At 46.4% G+C, this 16,280-nt stretch overlaps 1 protein-coding gene across 4 annotated transcripts in view; it reads right to left on the bottom strand.

The window, feature by feature from the left end:
* The window catches only part of CRACR2A (calcium release activated channel regulator 2A), a 120,448-nt gene that overhangs the window by 73,863 nt on the left and 30,305 nt on the right, over nucleotides 1-16,280 (bottom strand). For 3 of the 4 annotated variants that reach the window (XM_070453159.1, XM_070453156.1, XM_070453157.1), the window contains exon 2: nucleotides 5,429-5,659. In XM_070453159.1, the coding sequence (XP_070309260.1) occupies nucleotides 5,429-5,626 (198 nt within the window). In that variant the 5' untranslated portion in view covers nucleotides 5,627-5,659. Of the gene's footprint in view, nucleotides 1-5,428; nucleotides 5,660-14,061; nucleotides 14,086-16,280 lie in introns of those variants that run through there. The other variant, XM_070453158.1, reaches the window with a different exon arrangement.

The following is a 16,280-nucleotide window of genomic DNA, read 5'->3' as shown; positions in this document are numbered from 1 at the left end:
AAACGAGTGACCACGAGTGATCTCAGGCGGTTCTGAGCTCCTATTCACGGAGCTCTGGTTGACACCCCACCCACTCCAGATCCCTACCAGCCCCCCTGGGAATGCTCAGCAAGGTCTTATAAACTGGGCCCTAGAACAGGAGTCTAGGCCCTAGAATAGCTGTGCTGAGGGGGCAGGCTCCCAGAGCCAGGGACAGATGCTGTCTCCTGCTGCACCCCAACAGGAGAGACCCTCTGTCTTCCAGGTCACCAGCCCCTAACATGTCTTGTGCATCGTAAACCAAAGGTTTGCACAGTTTCAAACACATCTAAGGGAAACACTCACTAAAGAAAACACCAACAAAATGAACTTGTTATGTGATCTTATTTTAAAAGAATAAAACTGAGTGTATGTGCACAGAAAAAAAAAAAAGTTTCTGAAGGACACATACCAGCCCTTCACACTGGTGTTTCCCCAGAAGCTGGCACTTGGAGGGAAAGGTGGAAATTGTACCTTTATTTTCCTCCTGTCTCTAATGTGCTTCTTTAAATGGTGAAGTTGGTTTTACTTTCATAAACAAGGATAAAACCACAAGGGATCCACCTTTACAGCCAGATTGACGTCTCCCTCTTCTCCCACAGTCTCCTGTTCAGACAGACCCCTGTCCCAGCGTCAAAAGCGCTCATCCCTGTGGTTGAGCCCAGCCACACCCAACGTCTTCAGAACAGGACTGTGAGGTCTGAAGGTGGGATCTACCTTGATTCTGCCTGGTGCTTTGAGGTGCTTGGTCCGGGCTGACAACTGGGTTTAGACGGGTGTCTCAACCTCTGCACTACTGACATCTCAGGACGGAGGATTCTTTGTTGGGGAGAGAGCAGCTCTGGATCTTATAGGACACTCAGCAGTATCCGTGGACAATGCTTTGTAGACGCCAGCAGCATCTCTCTCTCTAGTCACTCCGGTCAAGAATGTCCCCAGGGCTTCCTTGGTGGCCCAGTGGTAAAGAATCCACCTGCCAATGCAGGAGACGTGGGTTTGATCCCTGACCCTAGACGATTCGCAGGCTCAGAAGCAGCTAAGCCTCTGTGCCACAACTGTTGAGACCGTGCACTAGAGCCTGGGAGCTGCAACTCCTGGAGCCCGCGCACCCTGGGACGGGCGAACGGCCACGAGAGAAGTCACGGCAGTGAGAAGCCCGCACACCGGAACTAGAGAGGAGGCCCCGCTCGCCACAACTGGAGAAAAGCCCGCTCAGCAACAAAGACCCAGCACAACCAAACATAAATAAACTAATTTATTAAAATTTTTTAAATGGTCTACATAAAAAAATCTAAAAGAAAAAAAAAAAAGAATATCCCTAGACATGGCCAAAAGTCTTCTAAGAAGCAAAATCATGTTTGCTCCCACAGATCGGACACAAGCGAGATCAGTGTGTGCTGGAGATGACCGAAAGGGACACTGTCCAGCAGAAATGTCCCTTCTTGACCTCAGAGGCAGAACAGATGACACTCACCTGACCTCCCAGTGTGACTGTGCAGCCTCTGTGGAAACAGGGTGGGGGTTCCTGCAAACACTACACATAGAATCGCCTGTGATCCAGCAATCCCACTTTGGGGTATACACCCCCAAAGAACTGAAAGCAGGGCCGCCAAGTGTGTTTGTACATCCCTGATCACAGCGGCATGGTTCACATGCAAGGGTATGAAGCAACAGAAGTGCCCAACGACAGTCAAATAGATAAACAAAATGTGATAAACAGGTGCAATGGAATCTTATACAGCCCTGAAAAGAGAGGAAGTTCTGATAAGTGCTGCCACGTGGCATCTTGAAGACATTCTGCTCAGTGAAATACAGCGGTCACGCCAGGATGGACACTATATGATTCCACTTACATGAAGTCCCCACAGGAGCTTATCGATAGAGACATAAGGCGGGACAGTCCTGGGGGTTGGGGAAAGGGAATGAGGAGGTAGGCTTTAATGGGGACAGAGCTTCTGTTTTGCAAAATAAGAAGCGATCTGGAGCTGAGTGGGAGTGATGATTACACAACAACATGAATGTATTGAAAAGCACTGAAATAGTCACTTAGAAATGGTTGAGACATTTTTAGTGGATTTACCAGTTGGCGCTAGTGGTAAAGAACCCACTGGCCAGTGCAGGAGTATAAGAGTCGAGGGTTCGATCCCTGGGTCAGGAAGCTCCCCTGGAGGAGGACACGGCAACCTACTCCAGTATTCTTGCCTGAAGAATCCCATGGACAGAGGAGCCTGGTGGGCTACAGTCCATGGGGTCGCACAGAGTCGGACATGACTCAAGTGACTTAGCAGGCACACACAGGCACACACAATTTTAAAGCATCACAATGTGGAGGACACTAGGGATTGAGTTTCCCACCACCACCAACACACACACGCACAGTGAGCATTTATGGGGAGATTTCAGGTCCCAGTTCGGGGCTAAGTGCTCTGCATGAACACGGGTGTCTGACTCTCTTTTAGCACCAGGGGGCAGTTATAAATAATTCACACATGAGCAACTACAGCTTACAAGGGTTAAGAGACTCACACAAATGCACACTGCCAGTAAGCTGCAGATTCAGGATTAAAACTGGTCAATTTTCCACAAAATTCTTTAAGAGTCTCCTTGCTAACCTAATTGAGGAGTCATCTAGCTTCTCCTGTAAGAGTCAGATGGTGCCTCTTTGAGGCTTTGTGGGCCTCTGTGACGGCTTCTAAAAGTCTGAGCTGTAGCCTGGAATCTGCTGTGGAGGGTATGCAAAGAGCCAGCTGGGGTCCAATAACACGGCGCTCACAGAAACGGGCAGTGGCCAGGTTTGGCTGGTTGGCCAGCTCCTGGATGGTTCTTTATAGTTTGGCTAACCCAGGAACTGCAGGCAGTGTTGGGAGGTGTGCAGTTGGCATTGGTGACAATCATCACACTGCTCTCGGGTGCTCAGTCTCTCAGCTGTGCCCGACTCTGTGCGACCCCATGGACTGCAGCCCACCAGGCTCCTCTGTCCCTGGGATTCTCCAGACAAGAACACTGGAGTGGGTTGCCATGCCCTCCTCCAGGGGATCTTCCCGACCCAGGGACTGCACCCGCATCGCCTGTGACTCCTACGTTGGCAGGCAGTTTCTTTACTACTAGTGCCACCTGAGAAGCCCACACACTTCTCTAAAAAATTGGGGAAACAGGGTTTATGAGGCTGCAGACTGCCCATCCGGTTCCAGCTCCCTCTCCCGGCTGGAGGGGCCCTTTCACCCCCTCCTTCAGCCTGGCCCCCCAGTGTCCCTCAGCCTCTCACTCAGGACCCTCCAGCCCATGACTCTGCTTCTCTAAGGGACCCCTCCCTGCAAAGCAGTCTTCACCCCAGCTCTCTCAGGAATGATCCCCAAGGGACACACAGCAGGGCTTCTTGTGGAGGAGGGTGTGAGGTGTGGGGGGGACACGGGCAGAGCTGAAGACCGTCACATCCCTGCCGAAACCCTGTGCATCCATGCAGATCAGGGTCCTCCGCCCACTGTCCAGTAGCAGAATGTCTGCCCCTGGAGCCTGAGCTCAGGGCAGCTGGCCATCCCCGAGACTGGCTCCTTTCCACCTGTGGTCCTGCCCTGCCGGGCCGGCGGGCTGTCCACCGCTGCTCTGAGCACCTGTCAGACGGCTGGAGCCCGTCTCACCCACCGCGATTGGACTTCCTGTCGTTACACAGGAGAAAGAAGAACGGGCGCACTGGGGGAGCAGCCTACCACAGCATCGGCTGTACCCCAATACAAAATAAAAGACTGGGAAAAAAAAAGAAAACCTGCCCATCTTGGGTCTTCGTCGCCTTAACACCACTGTATGTCCCCCGACCAAAATGCACTTGATGGGTGAGTGAGGGCTGGTGGAGGCAGGGAAGATGCTGTCAGAGCTCCCACAGAACCTATGCTTTCTCTAGTCTTGTCCGGGTGAGGCCCTGACTGCAGCATGTGAGACTGCAGGAAGACGTGCGGAAGAACTTTTACACTAGCGGCAGGAAGGCACCAGACCAGGGGTGGGCAAGCCACACCCCTGCTCTGTAAATGGAATCCAGCACCTGTTTCCCTATGGCCAGTGAGCTAAGAATGAATTTTACATTTTTTGACGGTTGAAAACAACATCAAAAGGATAATATTTAGTGACACATGAAAATGACATACAGTGTTCATTTTGGTATTGGTAAGTAGAGTTGCTTGGGGGCGGGCCACATTGTCTGTGGTTGCTGGTGCTGATGTAAGCAAGCAGGACCCTCTGGGGCCTTCCCAGGACAGACCCCTCCCCAGCATCCTCTGTTTTAGACCCTCTCTGAAGGCTACCCACTCCAGTATTCTTGCCTGGAAAATCCCGTGGACAGAGGAGCCTGGCTGGCTACAGACCATGGGGTTGCAAAGAGTCAGACATGACTAAAGCAACTTAGCACGAAGGACCTAGATAATAGTATCTGAAGCACATCTGAAGCACAGATGATAAAAACCACCACCAAACGGAAGATGTTATACAACTGATGACCATGAGCACGTAGCCCCCGGGCCTCCTGTAGCCCTAGGATTGATCACCTGGACTCCTGTGACAGCGCTCTGGTCTCTCACCATCGGCCAATCAGGAATTGTGCTGAACTGATCACAGACCCTGGAACTCTCCCTCCCAAACCTGGCCTTTAAAGATGCTTTGCTGAAACCCCTCAGGGAGCTTGAAGGTCCTGGGCTCCGTGCCTGACCCTGTAATAAACACTACATTTCCTTCTCCACAACCCAGCATCGATAGATAGCTTTATGGCGCAGGAGACAGTGGATCTGAGCTTGGTTCAGTATCCTGGCCACAGAGCTGAGAGTCGCAGCACCTCGTGGGAGTGGCTTGAGCACAGCTGAGACCTGCAAGGCCACAAGTCAGTGCCTTTCCACCTGTGTTCCAGAAGGTTCTTCTCCATGTCTTCAAGAAACTTAAAGTGCAATCACTATTTTCCACACTCCTAGGGAGTTACTGAGTCACAGAAAACAGCCCCCAAGTCAGAGAGCAAGTATAGACCAAAGAAAGCACCCAGGAGATCTGGCTCCCAGGAGAGTCTGGGGTGCTGCCTCCTTCCAGGACAGAGCTAATGGCATCTTTTCTGTTGAAGGACTTCCCTGGTGGCTCAGAAAGTAAAGAGTCTGCCTGCAATACAGCAGACCTGAGATTGATGCCTGGGTTGGGAAGATCCCCTGGAAAAGGAAATGGAAGCCCACTTCAGTATTCTTGCCTGGGAATCCCATGGACAGAAGAGCCTGGCGGGGTACAGTCCAAGGGGTCTCAAAGAGTCAGACATGACTAAGCGACTAACACTTTCACTTTCTGTTAAAGACGTCGCCTCCCAAGGGACAGGCCCCAACCCAAGAGAGGGAGACCCAGGCCCTTGGCGTTCCAGGTGGGCAGGCCCAGCCCAGGGCCCCCTTACCTGCATATCTGCCCTGGCGATGAAGCCCTTGCCCTCGGCGTCACAGGTCTGAAAGAACTCCTGTGCCCTCCTCAGCATGGCCAGCTGAGTCCCCTCGCACGGCGGGTCATCCAGGGACCCCAGGCAGGCCTCGCTCCCCTGGCGCCCCCGGCCAGATCCCCGGCGTCTGGAGACCATTCTCCCATCAATGGTGGCCATCCGGATTTGTCAATTTCTTCGTCTCTTCAGAACCTGAAGATGGAAGATGAGAGAGAGGCGTGGTGAGGATGGAAAGAGGCTGGAGAAGGATGTGGGGGTTGGCGAGACGGAAGCAGAGAATCACTTACCTGTGTGCCTGTCTCTCTCTTCATTAGCATTAGCTCAGAACAAGGGAAATGAGCCATGATCACTAACAGATCAGCTGGCCCATCAAAGAAAGCAGAGAAGATGGGGGGGGCGGGGGCGGGGGATAGAGGTTTCCAGATAGAAAGGAGGCGGCCAGAGAATTGAATCAACAAAAAGATTTAAATAACAAAAATGTGGGTCCTGATAGATCAGTTATCACTTCTGGAGTGTTCCTTTGGAGGCAGGCACCACACCAAGATCCCTCTACACATTTCCCCACCCTTGAATGGAGGGATTTCAGCCCTGGTGACCGGCAGTAGAGGAAAATATTTGGGGTTGGGGCTTCCCTGGTAACTCAGATGGTAAAGAATCTGCCTGCAATGCAGGATACCTGGGTTCGATCCCCAGGCCAGAAAGATCCCCTAAAGGAGAGCATGACAACCCACTCCAATATTCTTGCCTGGAGAACCCTATCAGTTCTATCAGTTTTTGTTCTATGCTTTCGGCATCTGTTATTAGGTACATTTGTGTTAGATTACTTTATTCTATTGATGAATCTTGCCTGGAGAATCCCATGGACAGAGGAGCCTGGCAGGCTATCATCCGTGGGTTGCAGAGTCGGACACGACTGAAGCAATGTAGCATGCACGCATTGCTGAAAGAATTTTCAGTTCATGGCACAGGAAGAAGAAACCGAGGTGGAGCCTGGAAACCCAGTTATGTGTGTGTTCAGTTGCTCGGTCGTGTCTGACTCTTTGCGAACCCATGGACAATAGCCCGCCAGGCTTCTCTGTCCATGGGATTCTCCAGGCAAGATTCATCAACAGGATAAAGTAATCTAAACACAAGTATACGTAATAACAGATGCCAAAAGCAAATGCACAGAATAAGAACTGATAGAAATTCAATAAGAGCTAGACAAATCTACAACCCATCCAGATTTCAATATCCCTCTATCAACAATGAATAAAACAAGGAGACTGAAAGCAGAAAGGATACAGAAGACTTGAACCAAGCTGTCAAGTATTTTGACCTAATTGACATTAATAGAAAAATCTACCCCACAAAATCTGAATACACTTTTAAGTGTAACATGGAACATTTACCAACGCAGTCCATATTCTGGTTCACAAAACAAGATTCAACCAATTTAAAAGGATTCAGTCAAACACAGTATGTACTCTGACCTCACTGGAATTACATTAGAACAACAACAGAAAGACCTCTGGAAAACCACCAAATACGTGGAAACTATATAATGTTCTTCTGAAATCCATGGCTCAAAGGAGAAACGTAAAGGGAATTTAAGAAGCACTTTGAACTAAATGAAACTAAAAGCTCAATATATCAAATTTTGTAGGATAGTGCTAAAGCAGTACTCAGGGAAAGATTTATAGCACTAAACACATATAAAAGCAAAGAAGAAAGGTCTTGGTCCAACAGCCTCATCTTCTACCACTAGAAACTAGAAAAAGAAGAGCAAATTAAACCCAAAATAAGGAGGAGAAACAACAATCAGAGCAGAAATCAATGAAATAGAAAACAATAGAGAAAAACAATGGAGAAAATCAATGAAACTAAAAGCTGGTACTTTAAGAAGATCAATAAAGAGAGAAGACACATATCACAGTATAAGGAATTTGAGATGACACCATTACACATTCTACAGACATTAAAAGGATAATAAGGGAAAATTATGAGCAAGTTTATGCCAATAATTTTATCAATTTAGATGAGATGGAGAAATTCCTTGAAATATCACACTAAATATCAAAGTTCGCTCAAGGAAAAATAAGTAACACGAATAATGCTTTATCTATTTTAAAAATTGAACTGACAGTTTAAAATCTTCCTATAGGAAAACTCTAGGCCCAGGTGACTACGCTGATGAATTCTACCAAATACTAAAAGAAATACTAATAGCAATTCTATTCAAACTCTTCTGGAAGATTGAAGGATAGGAAATACTTTTTAACATATTCTATGAGGCCAGGATTACCCTGACACTCAAACTAGACAAAAACTTTAAAAGAAAAGAAAAACAGGCCAAAAACCTTCATGAACATAGATGCAAGAATTCTTTAGGAAATTATAGCAGATTGAACCCAACACTGTATAAAAATAATGATACATCCTGATTAAGTGGGGTTTTATCCCAGGAGTACACGAATGGCTTAATATTTGAAAATTAACACCATAATTCACCACAGTAACAAATTTAAAAAGATAAACTTTATGATCATCTGAATAGATGCAGAACAAGCATTTGACAAAATCTAACACCAACTTCTGGCAAAAACCCTCAGCAAACTAGAAATAGGAAGGAGTTTTCCCAATCTAAAAATGGGTATCTACCAAAAAAAGTGACAGTTAAAATTATACTTGGTGTAAAACCAAATACTTTTGCCCTATGATCAAGAAAAAGACAAGAATGTTGTCTCACCACTTCTATCCAACATTGTTGTTAGCATCTCGCCAGTTTGATGAGACAAGAAAAGAAATAAAAAGCACCCAGATTGGAAAGCAGGAAGTAAAATTATCTTTATTCCCAGACAACTTGAGTGTCTAGTAGGAAATCTGATGAAATTCACAGAAAGCTGCCAGAACTAACATGTGACTTTGACACGTTTAAAAGATACACACTCTCTATACAAAAATCAATTGTGCTTCTGTATGTCCACAACAAAAAGCTGAGACTGAAATAAAAATATCATTTACAGTAGCATCAAAAATATGAAATGCTTATGGATATATCTGAGAAAAAATATGTAATACTCATAGATGGAGAGCTACAAAATATTGATGAGAGAATTTAAAGAAGACCAAAATCAGTGGAGAGAGTTGAATGTTCATAAACCGAGAGACTCAATCCTGTTAAGATGTTATTTCTCCCTAAATCCATCCACAGATTCATCTCAATCCCAATCAAAATCCCAGCGGGTTTTGTAGAAACTGACATCCTGATCTAAAATTCATATGAAAATGCAAAGGACCTAGAAGAGCCAAAACAACTTCAAAAAAAGAAAAACAAAGTTGCAAGAAGAACACTACCGGATTTCATTACATTCTGAGTCTGCAGTCATGAAGACAGTGTAATATTGGTATAAAGACAGAAAAGTAAATAGATAAATGAAACAGAAGATCCAGAAATAGACCTGTATATAGAACTAATTTTTTTGCAAAGGCAGTTCAGCAGAGGAAGTATAATCCTTTTAGCAAATGGTACTGGAATAATCGGATATTCATTTGCAAAAAGGAATTTCAGTTCATACCTTATCCCATATACTAAGATTTACTCAAAACAGATCATAGAGCTAAATGGAAAATCTAAAAATACTAAACTTCAAGAAGAAAACATCTTTGACCTTGGCTTAAAGTCAAATATTTCTTAGGTACAGTAGCAATAGCATAATTCCTTTAAAAGAAACCCTGATAAATTGGACTTTATAAAAGTTTCAAATTTCTGCTCGTTGAAAGATACCATTTAAGCTCCACAGAGATAAATACTTGCAAATCATGTATCTGATAGAGAATTTTGATCCAGAATATATAAAGAACCCTCAGAACTTAGTAATCAGAAAATTAAAAACTCAATTTTTTAATGGACAAATATTTGAACAGGTGCTTCACCAAATAAGATACATTGATATCAAATAATTGCATAAAAATGTTCAACATTATTAGTCATAAGGGAAACGCAATTTAACACCACAATGAAAAGCCACTATACACCTACTAGAATGTCTGAAACAAAAAAGATTGACCAAGTCTTGGCAAAGATATGGGGTGGTGGGATGGAATATTCAAATGCTGCTGGTGAGAATGTACACAAATGTACAACCCATTTGGAAAACATTCTGTGGTTTCCTAAAAGAGTCAAACAAACTTCTACCATCCTAAATATTTACTAACAGAATAAAAGCATATGTCTGTACAAAGACTTGTCCATGAGGTTCACAGAAGCTTTATTCATAGCAGCCAAAAACAGTCGAAATATTCATCAACATGAGAGTGGGTAAAACTAATGTAAACACACAATGGGATGCTACTCAGCTTTGAAAGGAGAGAACTATTGTTCCAAGGAACAAACTGTATTGAATTTCAATCATGTGGACGAAAGAAGTTGGATGGAAATAGTACACCCTATTTGATTCCATTTATATAAAATTATGAAAAAAGACGACTAACCTATAGTGATAGGAAAGAGATAAGGGAGGGTGGGAGAAGGTGAAAAGCAGGAATGGCAAATGGGCAAGAGGAAACTTTTAGTGGTGTAGATGTGTTCGAAATCTTAATTGCTGTGGTGGTTTCATGGAGATACACATATACATACAGACACTCAGGCACATATATACATACATGTATAAACAAACATGGGCTTCCCTGGTGGCTCAGTGGTAAAGAACCTGCCTGCAATGCAGGAGACATGGGTTCAATTCCTAGGTCTGGAAGAACCCCTGGAGGAGGAAATGCAACCCACTCTAGTATTATTGCCTGGAGAATCCCACGGACAGAGGAGGTTGGTGGGCTACAGACCATGGGGTCCCAAAGAGTCAGACATGACTGAGCGACTGAACAACAACTATATGTCAATAGTTCAACAGATCTATTTAAAATATGTATATAGGCCAGCCAACCCCTTCTCATGCTTCCCAGAATTTGCAAATCTTGCACCACCTGCTGTGTTTATTCCCAGAATCCTGACTCCTCCTTTGACCTTCAACTCTGGCAAGCTGGAAATGCCTGAAAATTCAGCAGTTTCCCTGCGCAAACCCCCAGTCACATAGTGTAGGAGCTAAATGAACATGGGGAGGAGGGGAGCGAGGCAGAGCCCCTTCTGCAGACACTTGCCCCAGTCGGATGCATGAGTTGTCTCCTTTCTCCTCTGACTTGGCCAGCAACCTGCCCACAGCATCTGTGGGGTTCCCAAGGGGAAGAGAAGACAAAGCCACAGAAGTGCTTCTGCTTTCATTTCCAAATAGAATGGAAGGCCTGCGATGGGCTGGGCCATCTCACTTTTGGTGGAAGCCTGGTGATGCTCTGGCCCGGGACTGAACACAGCTTCCTATCTCCAGGATGCTTCAGGGCACCAGACAGTAACCCCGTAAGAGGGAAGAGGTATGTGTGTTAGTTGCTCAGTCCTGTCCAACTCTAGGTGACACCATGGACCATAGCCTTCCAGGTTCTTCTGTCCCTGGGGTTTTCTAGGCAAGAATATTGGAGTAGGTTGCATTCCCTTCTCCAGAAGATTTTCCTGACCCAGGGATCAAACCTGGGTCTCCCCCACAGCAGACAGATTCGTCACTGTCTGAGACACCAGAGGAGCCCCCATAAGAGGGAAAGTGGTGGGATATGGCCCAAAGGCAATGGACAAAGTCTGTTACCATCATAAAGGGAAAAGAGAACCCGTTCTTATCTGGCCGTCTCCATCAGAGCCTGCAGACGGCCGTTTTTCCTCCAGACTTGCTCCATGAAAGCCTTCATACACAGACAGAAATTATCCAGCCCTCTTATATTTCCAGAAGCATCGACCAGACTTCCAAAGTGATTCACAGCTCAGTAATGGCTGTAATCAGAACATTCACAGACCAAGCCTGAATCCTCTCTGAAGGCTCTGAGCCCCTTCCCTGTTACTCTGGGCTCCTCAGAAATGGAGCAGGCTGGTACCCCCTCTCCACCATGCCAGAGGCAGACTTCAGAGTCACCCTGACCTCCGTTGAAGCTCTCCTGCCGCAGACAGGTAGACTAAGAGTCCCACAGCATCTTCAGGATCTGATCAGATCCTATTAATTACCCAGACTTCAGTGGAGGAATATTCTATATGCAGCAGTGATCCAGTACTCTTGCCTGGAGAATCCCGTGGACAGAGGACCTGGCTGGCTACAGTCCATGGGATTGCAGGGGTTAGACACAACTTATTGACTGAACCTCCACCACCTCCACCCACTTGTCAATGACGAACTTCATGTTGCCAGCATCACAGGGAGGCAGATGGGCCAGTCATGTCAAGCTGTGGGGGTGCCGGAGGGCTGCTGAGCAAAAGGCAGCTGCAGCCAGAGAGGGTGTGAAAAGCTCAGGGGGCCTGGTTCTTATCCGCCCCTGGGATGGAGCAAGTGAAGGAATAATTGAGGAGGCATCAGACAGGAGCTGTTTCAGTTTCCTAGGGCCATTTTGCAATAGAGGACCAAAAACCGAGTGGCTTAAACAACAGGAACGAATTCTCTTATATTCTGAGGGCCAGTCCTGAGGCTAGAAGCCCAAATCCTGAGTGTCTCAGAGTGGGCTGCGCTCCCTTTTGACAGGGACAAAGCTGGTGGTGAAAGTTAATCTCACCAGGGGACTGTAACTAGAAAAAAATATGAGCAACCCCTGAAAGTTAATGATCTCTCAAGAAAGCAGGTTTGCTTAACCACAAAACCAAGCAGACTTGCTTTGCAACAAAATCATTTGACAGAAGACATGCCTCCAAACAATAAAACAATGGTGGCATAAGCCCCACATCCTGCCCAGGAGCTTAGTAAATTAATAATCCCTAGGACGCGCTCTCTGCACACATTTGGTGGAAAGTCACTCATTGTACAGAGACCTGAAATAATATTTTTTTGGCTCAACCACGTCGGGACAAGAAAACTCCCCTTCCCAACCTAGAGGAGGAGTTGATGGAAGTGTGATGGCTACTCAAGGGTGAGGAAGAAAGTGGCCTTTTTCCCCTCCCTATTTTTCCTTTGATTATAAAACTATAGCTCACTAAGTTCTTGGGTGCGGCACTCTCCCACCCAAGTGTCCTATTCTAATAAGTCCTGTCTCACCTATCAATTTACCTCCTGCTGAATTCTTTCCACCTAGAGACAGGTACAGATGTGAGAGCTGGACCATAAAGAAGGCGGAGTGCCAAAGAATTGATGCTTTCAAACTGTGGTGCTGGAGAAGACTCTTGAGAGTCCCTTGGACAGCAAGGAGATCAAACCAGTCAATGCTAAAGGAAATCAACCCTGAATATTCATTGGAAGGACTGATGCTGGAGCTGAAGCTCCAATACTTTGACCACTGGATACAAAGAACTGACTCATTGGAAAAGACCCTGATGCTGGGAAAGATTGAGGGCAGGAGGAGAAGGGGGCAGCAGAGGATGAGATGGTTGGATGGCATCATCGATTCAATGGACATGACTCTGACTAAACTCCAGGAAATAGTGAAGGACAGGGAAGCCTGGTGTGCTGCAGACCATGGGGTCCCAAAGAGTCAGACATGACTTATCGACTGAACAAGAGACAAAAAGGACTGGAGCTCTTCAGAGCACCTCGAAATACCACCTAGCAGTTTCACTCAGAGACTCTGGGCAGGACCTTTCCTGCCTCTTCCCAGTGCTGGCAGCCAGCCTGGAGTCCTTGGTTCTTAGCTGCATCTCTCCTCTGATATCTGCCCCCATCACTACAAGGCCTCTCTTCCACATCTGCTCCTATCAGCTTTCTGTCTTACATAACCAGTCTTGTTGATTAAGAGCCCACCCTAACAACTTCATTTCAACTTCGCTAATTGCCCTACAATCACCCTACTTCCAAATGGCTCAGAAGTTTAAAAAAAAAAATGCCTGCAATGAAGGAGATACAGGTTCAATCCCTGGGTTGGAAAGATCCCCTGGAGGAGGATATGGCAACCCACTCCAGTGTTCTTGACTGGGAAACCCCAGGGACAGAAGAGTCTGGTGGGCTACAGTCCATGGGGTCACAAAAAGAGTCGGACATGACTGAGCGACTTAACACACACACAGGCTACTTTGAAATCAGGTCACAATCCAGGGTCCTGGGGGTTAACACTTCAATGTGTCTTTTGGGGACACAACTCAAGTCCTAAGAGACGGTATCTTAGGAGACCCTGACACAGGGATTTGGGTGAAAGGGGCTAGTTTGTGAGGGACGGAAACATTGTCCGGAAAGTAGAAAGGGAGGGTGGCCTGTGAGAGGCACCTTTTCCAGCCAACTATGTGGGGAGATGCCAAGGGCTGCTGGAACCTCCCAGGAACTTGGGGACAGACCACAGTGTGGTGATCCAAACCCCGGCCAAGGAAATTGATTCCTTGTATGTCAACCCTTCTCGATCATGGGGAGCTGCCCCTGAGGATGTTAGCCCCCAGCACTCCAGGGGCCATGAGTGGAGTCTCTGGAGAAAACTCCCCAGACAAAGGGGCAACCAGAAGTGGCCAGAGGACTTGGAAATGGTCAGCACCACCCCTCCCATGATGTGGGCGGGGCACCAACAGTATCTGGAACCTAGAAAATGGGGGAAAGGGGAGTCTCTAGGCCACTCACCTGCCAATCAGACACGTCCAACCTCAGTTTCCCCATCTGTAAGACACAGATGACAGTACTTACCTCCCATGAGGACCAGGCAATGTAAAAACACGTAAAACACTTGGAAATGATGACGAGCACACAGGAAGTGGTTGGTAAGGGTGAACGAACTCTCACAATCATTTCTAGGGCATTTTCAGTATTATTCTTTCTAGTTCGAAAATCTGAGAGTGAGATGACTCCTTGGAAGGTGATAAGATAATGAAAGATGTATAAACTCCAAATGATGCTAATTATCCTTTTCAGTTGCAAAAGAACTTACCCTTCCATCCTCCCCTCTCCATTGTGATCCTATGAAGCTGTCAGAACTGGCTGTCCTTTCCTCCTTTCATTACTGAGCATCTCAGACTCAGAGAGATGACCTGCGTGACCTGTCTGGGGTCATCAAGCCTAGCTGAGATTCACACTTACCACCCCTGAGAGTAAGAGAAGACCACAGCAGCAACCTGGGGCTCTGTTTGTTTTCTAGGACTCAACAAAGGGCAGTCTTCAGATCCTTCTCCCTCCTGAGAGATTACTTCACAGCTTGCTCTAGCTCTCAGCATTGTACATGCCTTCAGGGCCCAACTCTAAGTCTTCCTCCTCCGAGAAGTCTTCCCTGACCACTTGGTCTGCATTGCCCTGGCCTCTGAGTACTTACTCTTTCAGGCTTTATGCATTAGAACACACTGCTTGGTCTGGTTGGCTAGATTTTCAAGTGCACAGATCTGTCTAATTTCTTCCACAAAGACAAAAGCCCTATTAATAAATCCTAGTAGGTATGGAATTGATATATGGTCATTTAAAGGAACAAATTCCCAGCCTGGTACTTTGCATATGACAGGTGTTCAATAGATGTGTGTTGGCTTCCTAACTAGCCCTGGAGAGTGAGGATAAGTATTAAGAAGGGTAAGTATTGGTGGTGCGTGTACATGTGTTCAGTTGCAAAGTTGTGTCTGACTCTTTGTGACCCCATGGACTGTAGCCCACCAGGCTGTTGTATTCTTGCCTGGGAAATCCACCATGGGATTTCCCAGGCAAGAATACTGGAGTGGGTTGCCATTTCCTTCTCCAGGGGGTCTTCCCAATGCAGGGATTAAACCCCCATCTCTTGCACTGGCAGAAAGGTTCTTGACCACTGAGCAACCAGGGAAGCCCAAGTATTGGTGGCACAAGGAGCAATATCTATCTGGCCTTTGTGCCTGGTTTCTGGTGCAGAGTTCCAAAAACCCTCCGAATTTCCTGTGCTAAAGAAGAGTCTTTTGTTATTTATAATGAGCCCCTTTCAACCACACCTGAGTTCAAGCTAAGGAGTGACTTTGAGTGGGTTTCAGGATGGGGGCTGGTGGCCAGACAAATCAACTATGGGATTAGAAATGTTGACTGGAAAAAAAAAAAAGTGCATGGCCTAAAAGTTGAGAACTATATTTTATACAAGGAGACTGCTAAAGACTCCAGCCCTGGAAAACAGCCTCTCAGATCACTCTGTCTCAAAGAGGCAAGGGAGGAGCCAGGGTACACAGGAGTTCTTGCTGAAAAAATAAAACTTACAGTCAAAGATGAAAAGATTACTGCTAATCACACACACACAAAAACCCCAGACATTTCAAGTTAATGAATTTAGCCCTTTTCTACCATCTAAGAAGATGCAAGAGATGGGCTCATTGAAATTATCCCTTTGATATGCCTCTTAACTGTCTAGGGCCATTATCCTGGTTTTTCTCCCTCCTGAATCCCCTCAGGGTGCACCACAGGGAGCCGCTGCTGTGGCTGATGACTTGCTGGTTGCAATATGGTTGTTAACTCAAATGGCAGGTGACATTTTTTATTCACAGTGGGTTGGAATGTCAACCCCACCCCAAACCTCCAGGAAGGAGAGAGAGGCTGGAGCTTGACTTAGTCACTCGTGGCTAATGATTTAATCAATTCTGCCAATGCAAAGAAGCCCCAACAGATGGGGTTCGGGGGGACCTGGAGAATCTTAGGATCTTTCCCTTACCCTGGGCATCTCTTCCATCTGACTGCTCCCCAGTTGTATCCTTTGTAACAAAGGGTGATAAGTTAAGGCACTTTCCTGAATTCTGTGCACTTTTCTAGAGAGTTAATGAACTTGAGGAGGGGATTGTGGAAAATTTGCGGTGGGTCAGACATATGGGGGTGTATGGTCAGGACCCCCCACAGTGGCTACTCTCTTGCTC

The sequence above is a fragment of the Odocoileus virginianus genome, chromosome 23 (genome assembly GCF_023699985.2).
Source record: "Odocoileus virginianus isolate 20LAN1187 ecotype Illinois chromosome 23, Ovbor_1.2, whole genome shotgun sequence".
In the NCBI taxonomy this organism is placed as follows: Eukaryota; Metazoa; Chordata; class Mammalia; order Artiodactyla; family Cervidae; genus Odocoileus; species Odocoileus virginianus.
This window is presented reverse-complemented; position numbering and strand designations above follow the sequence as displayed.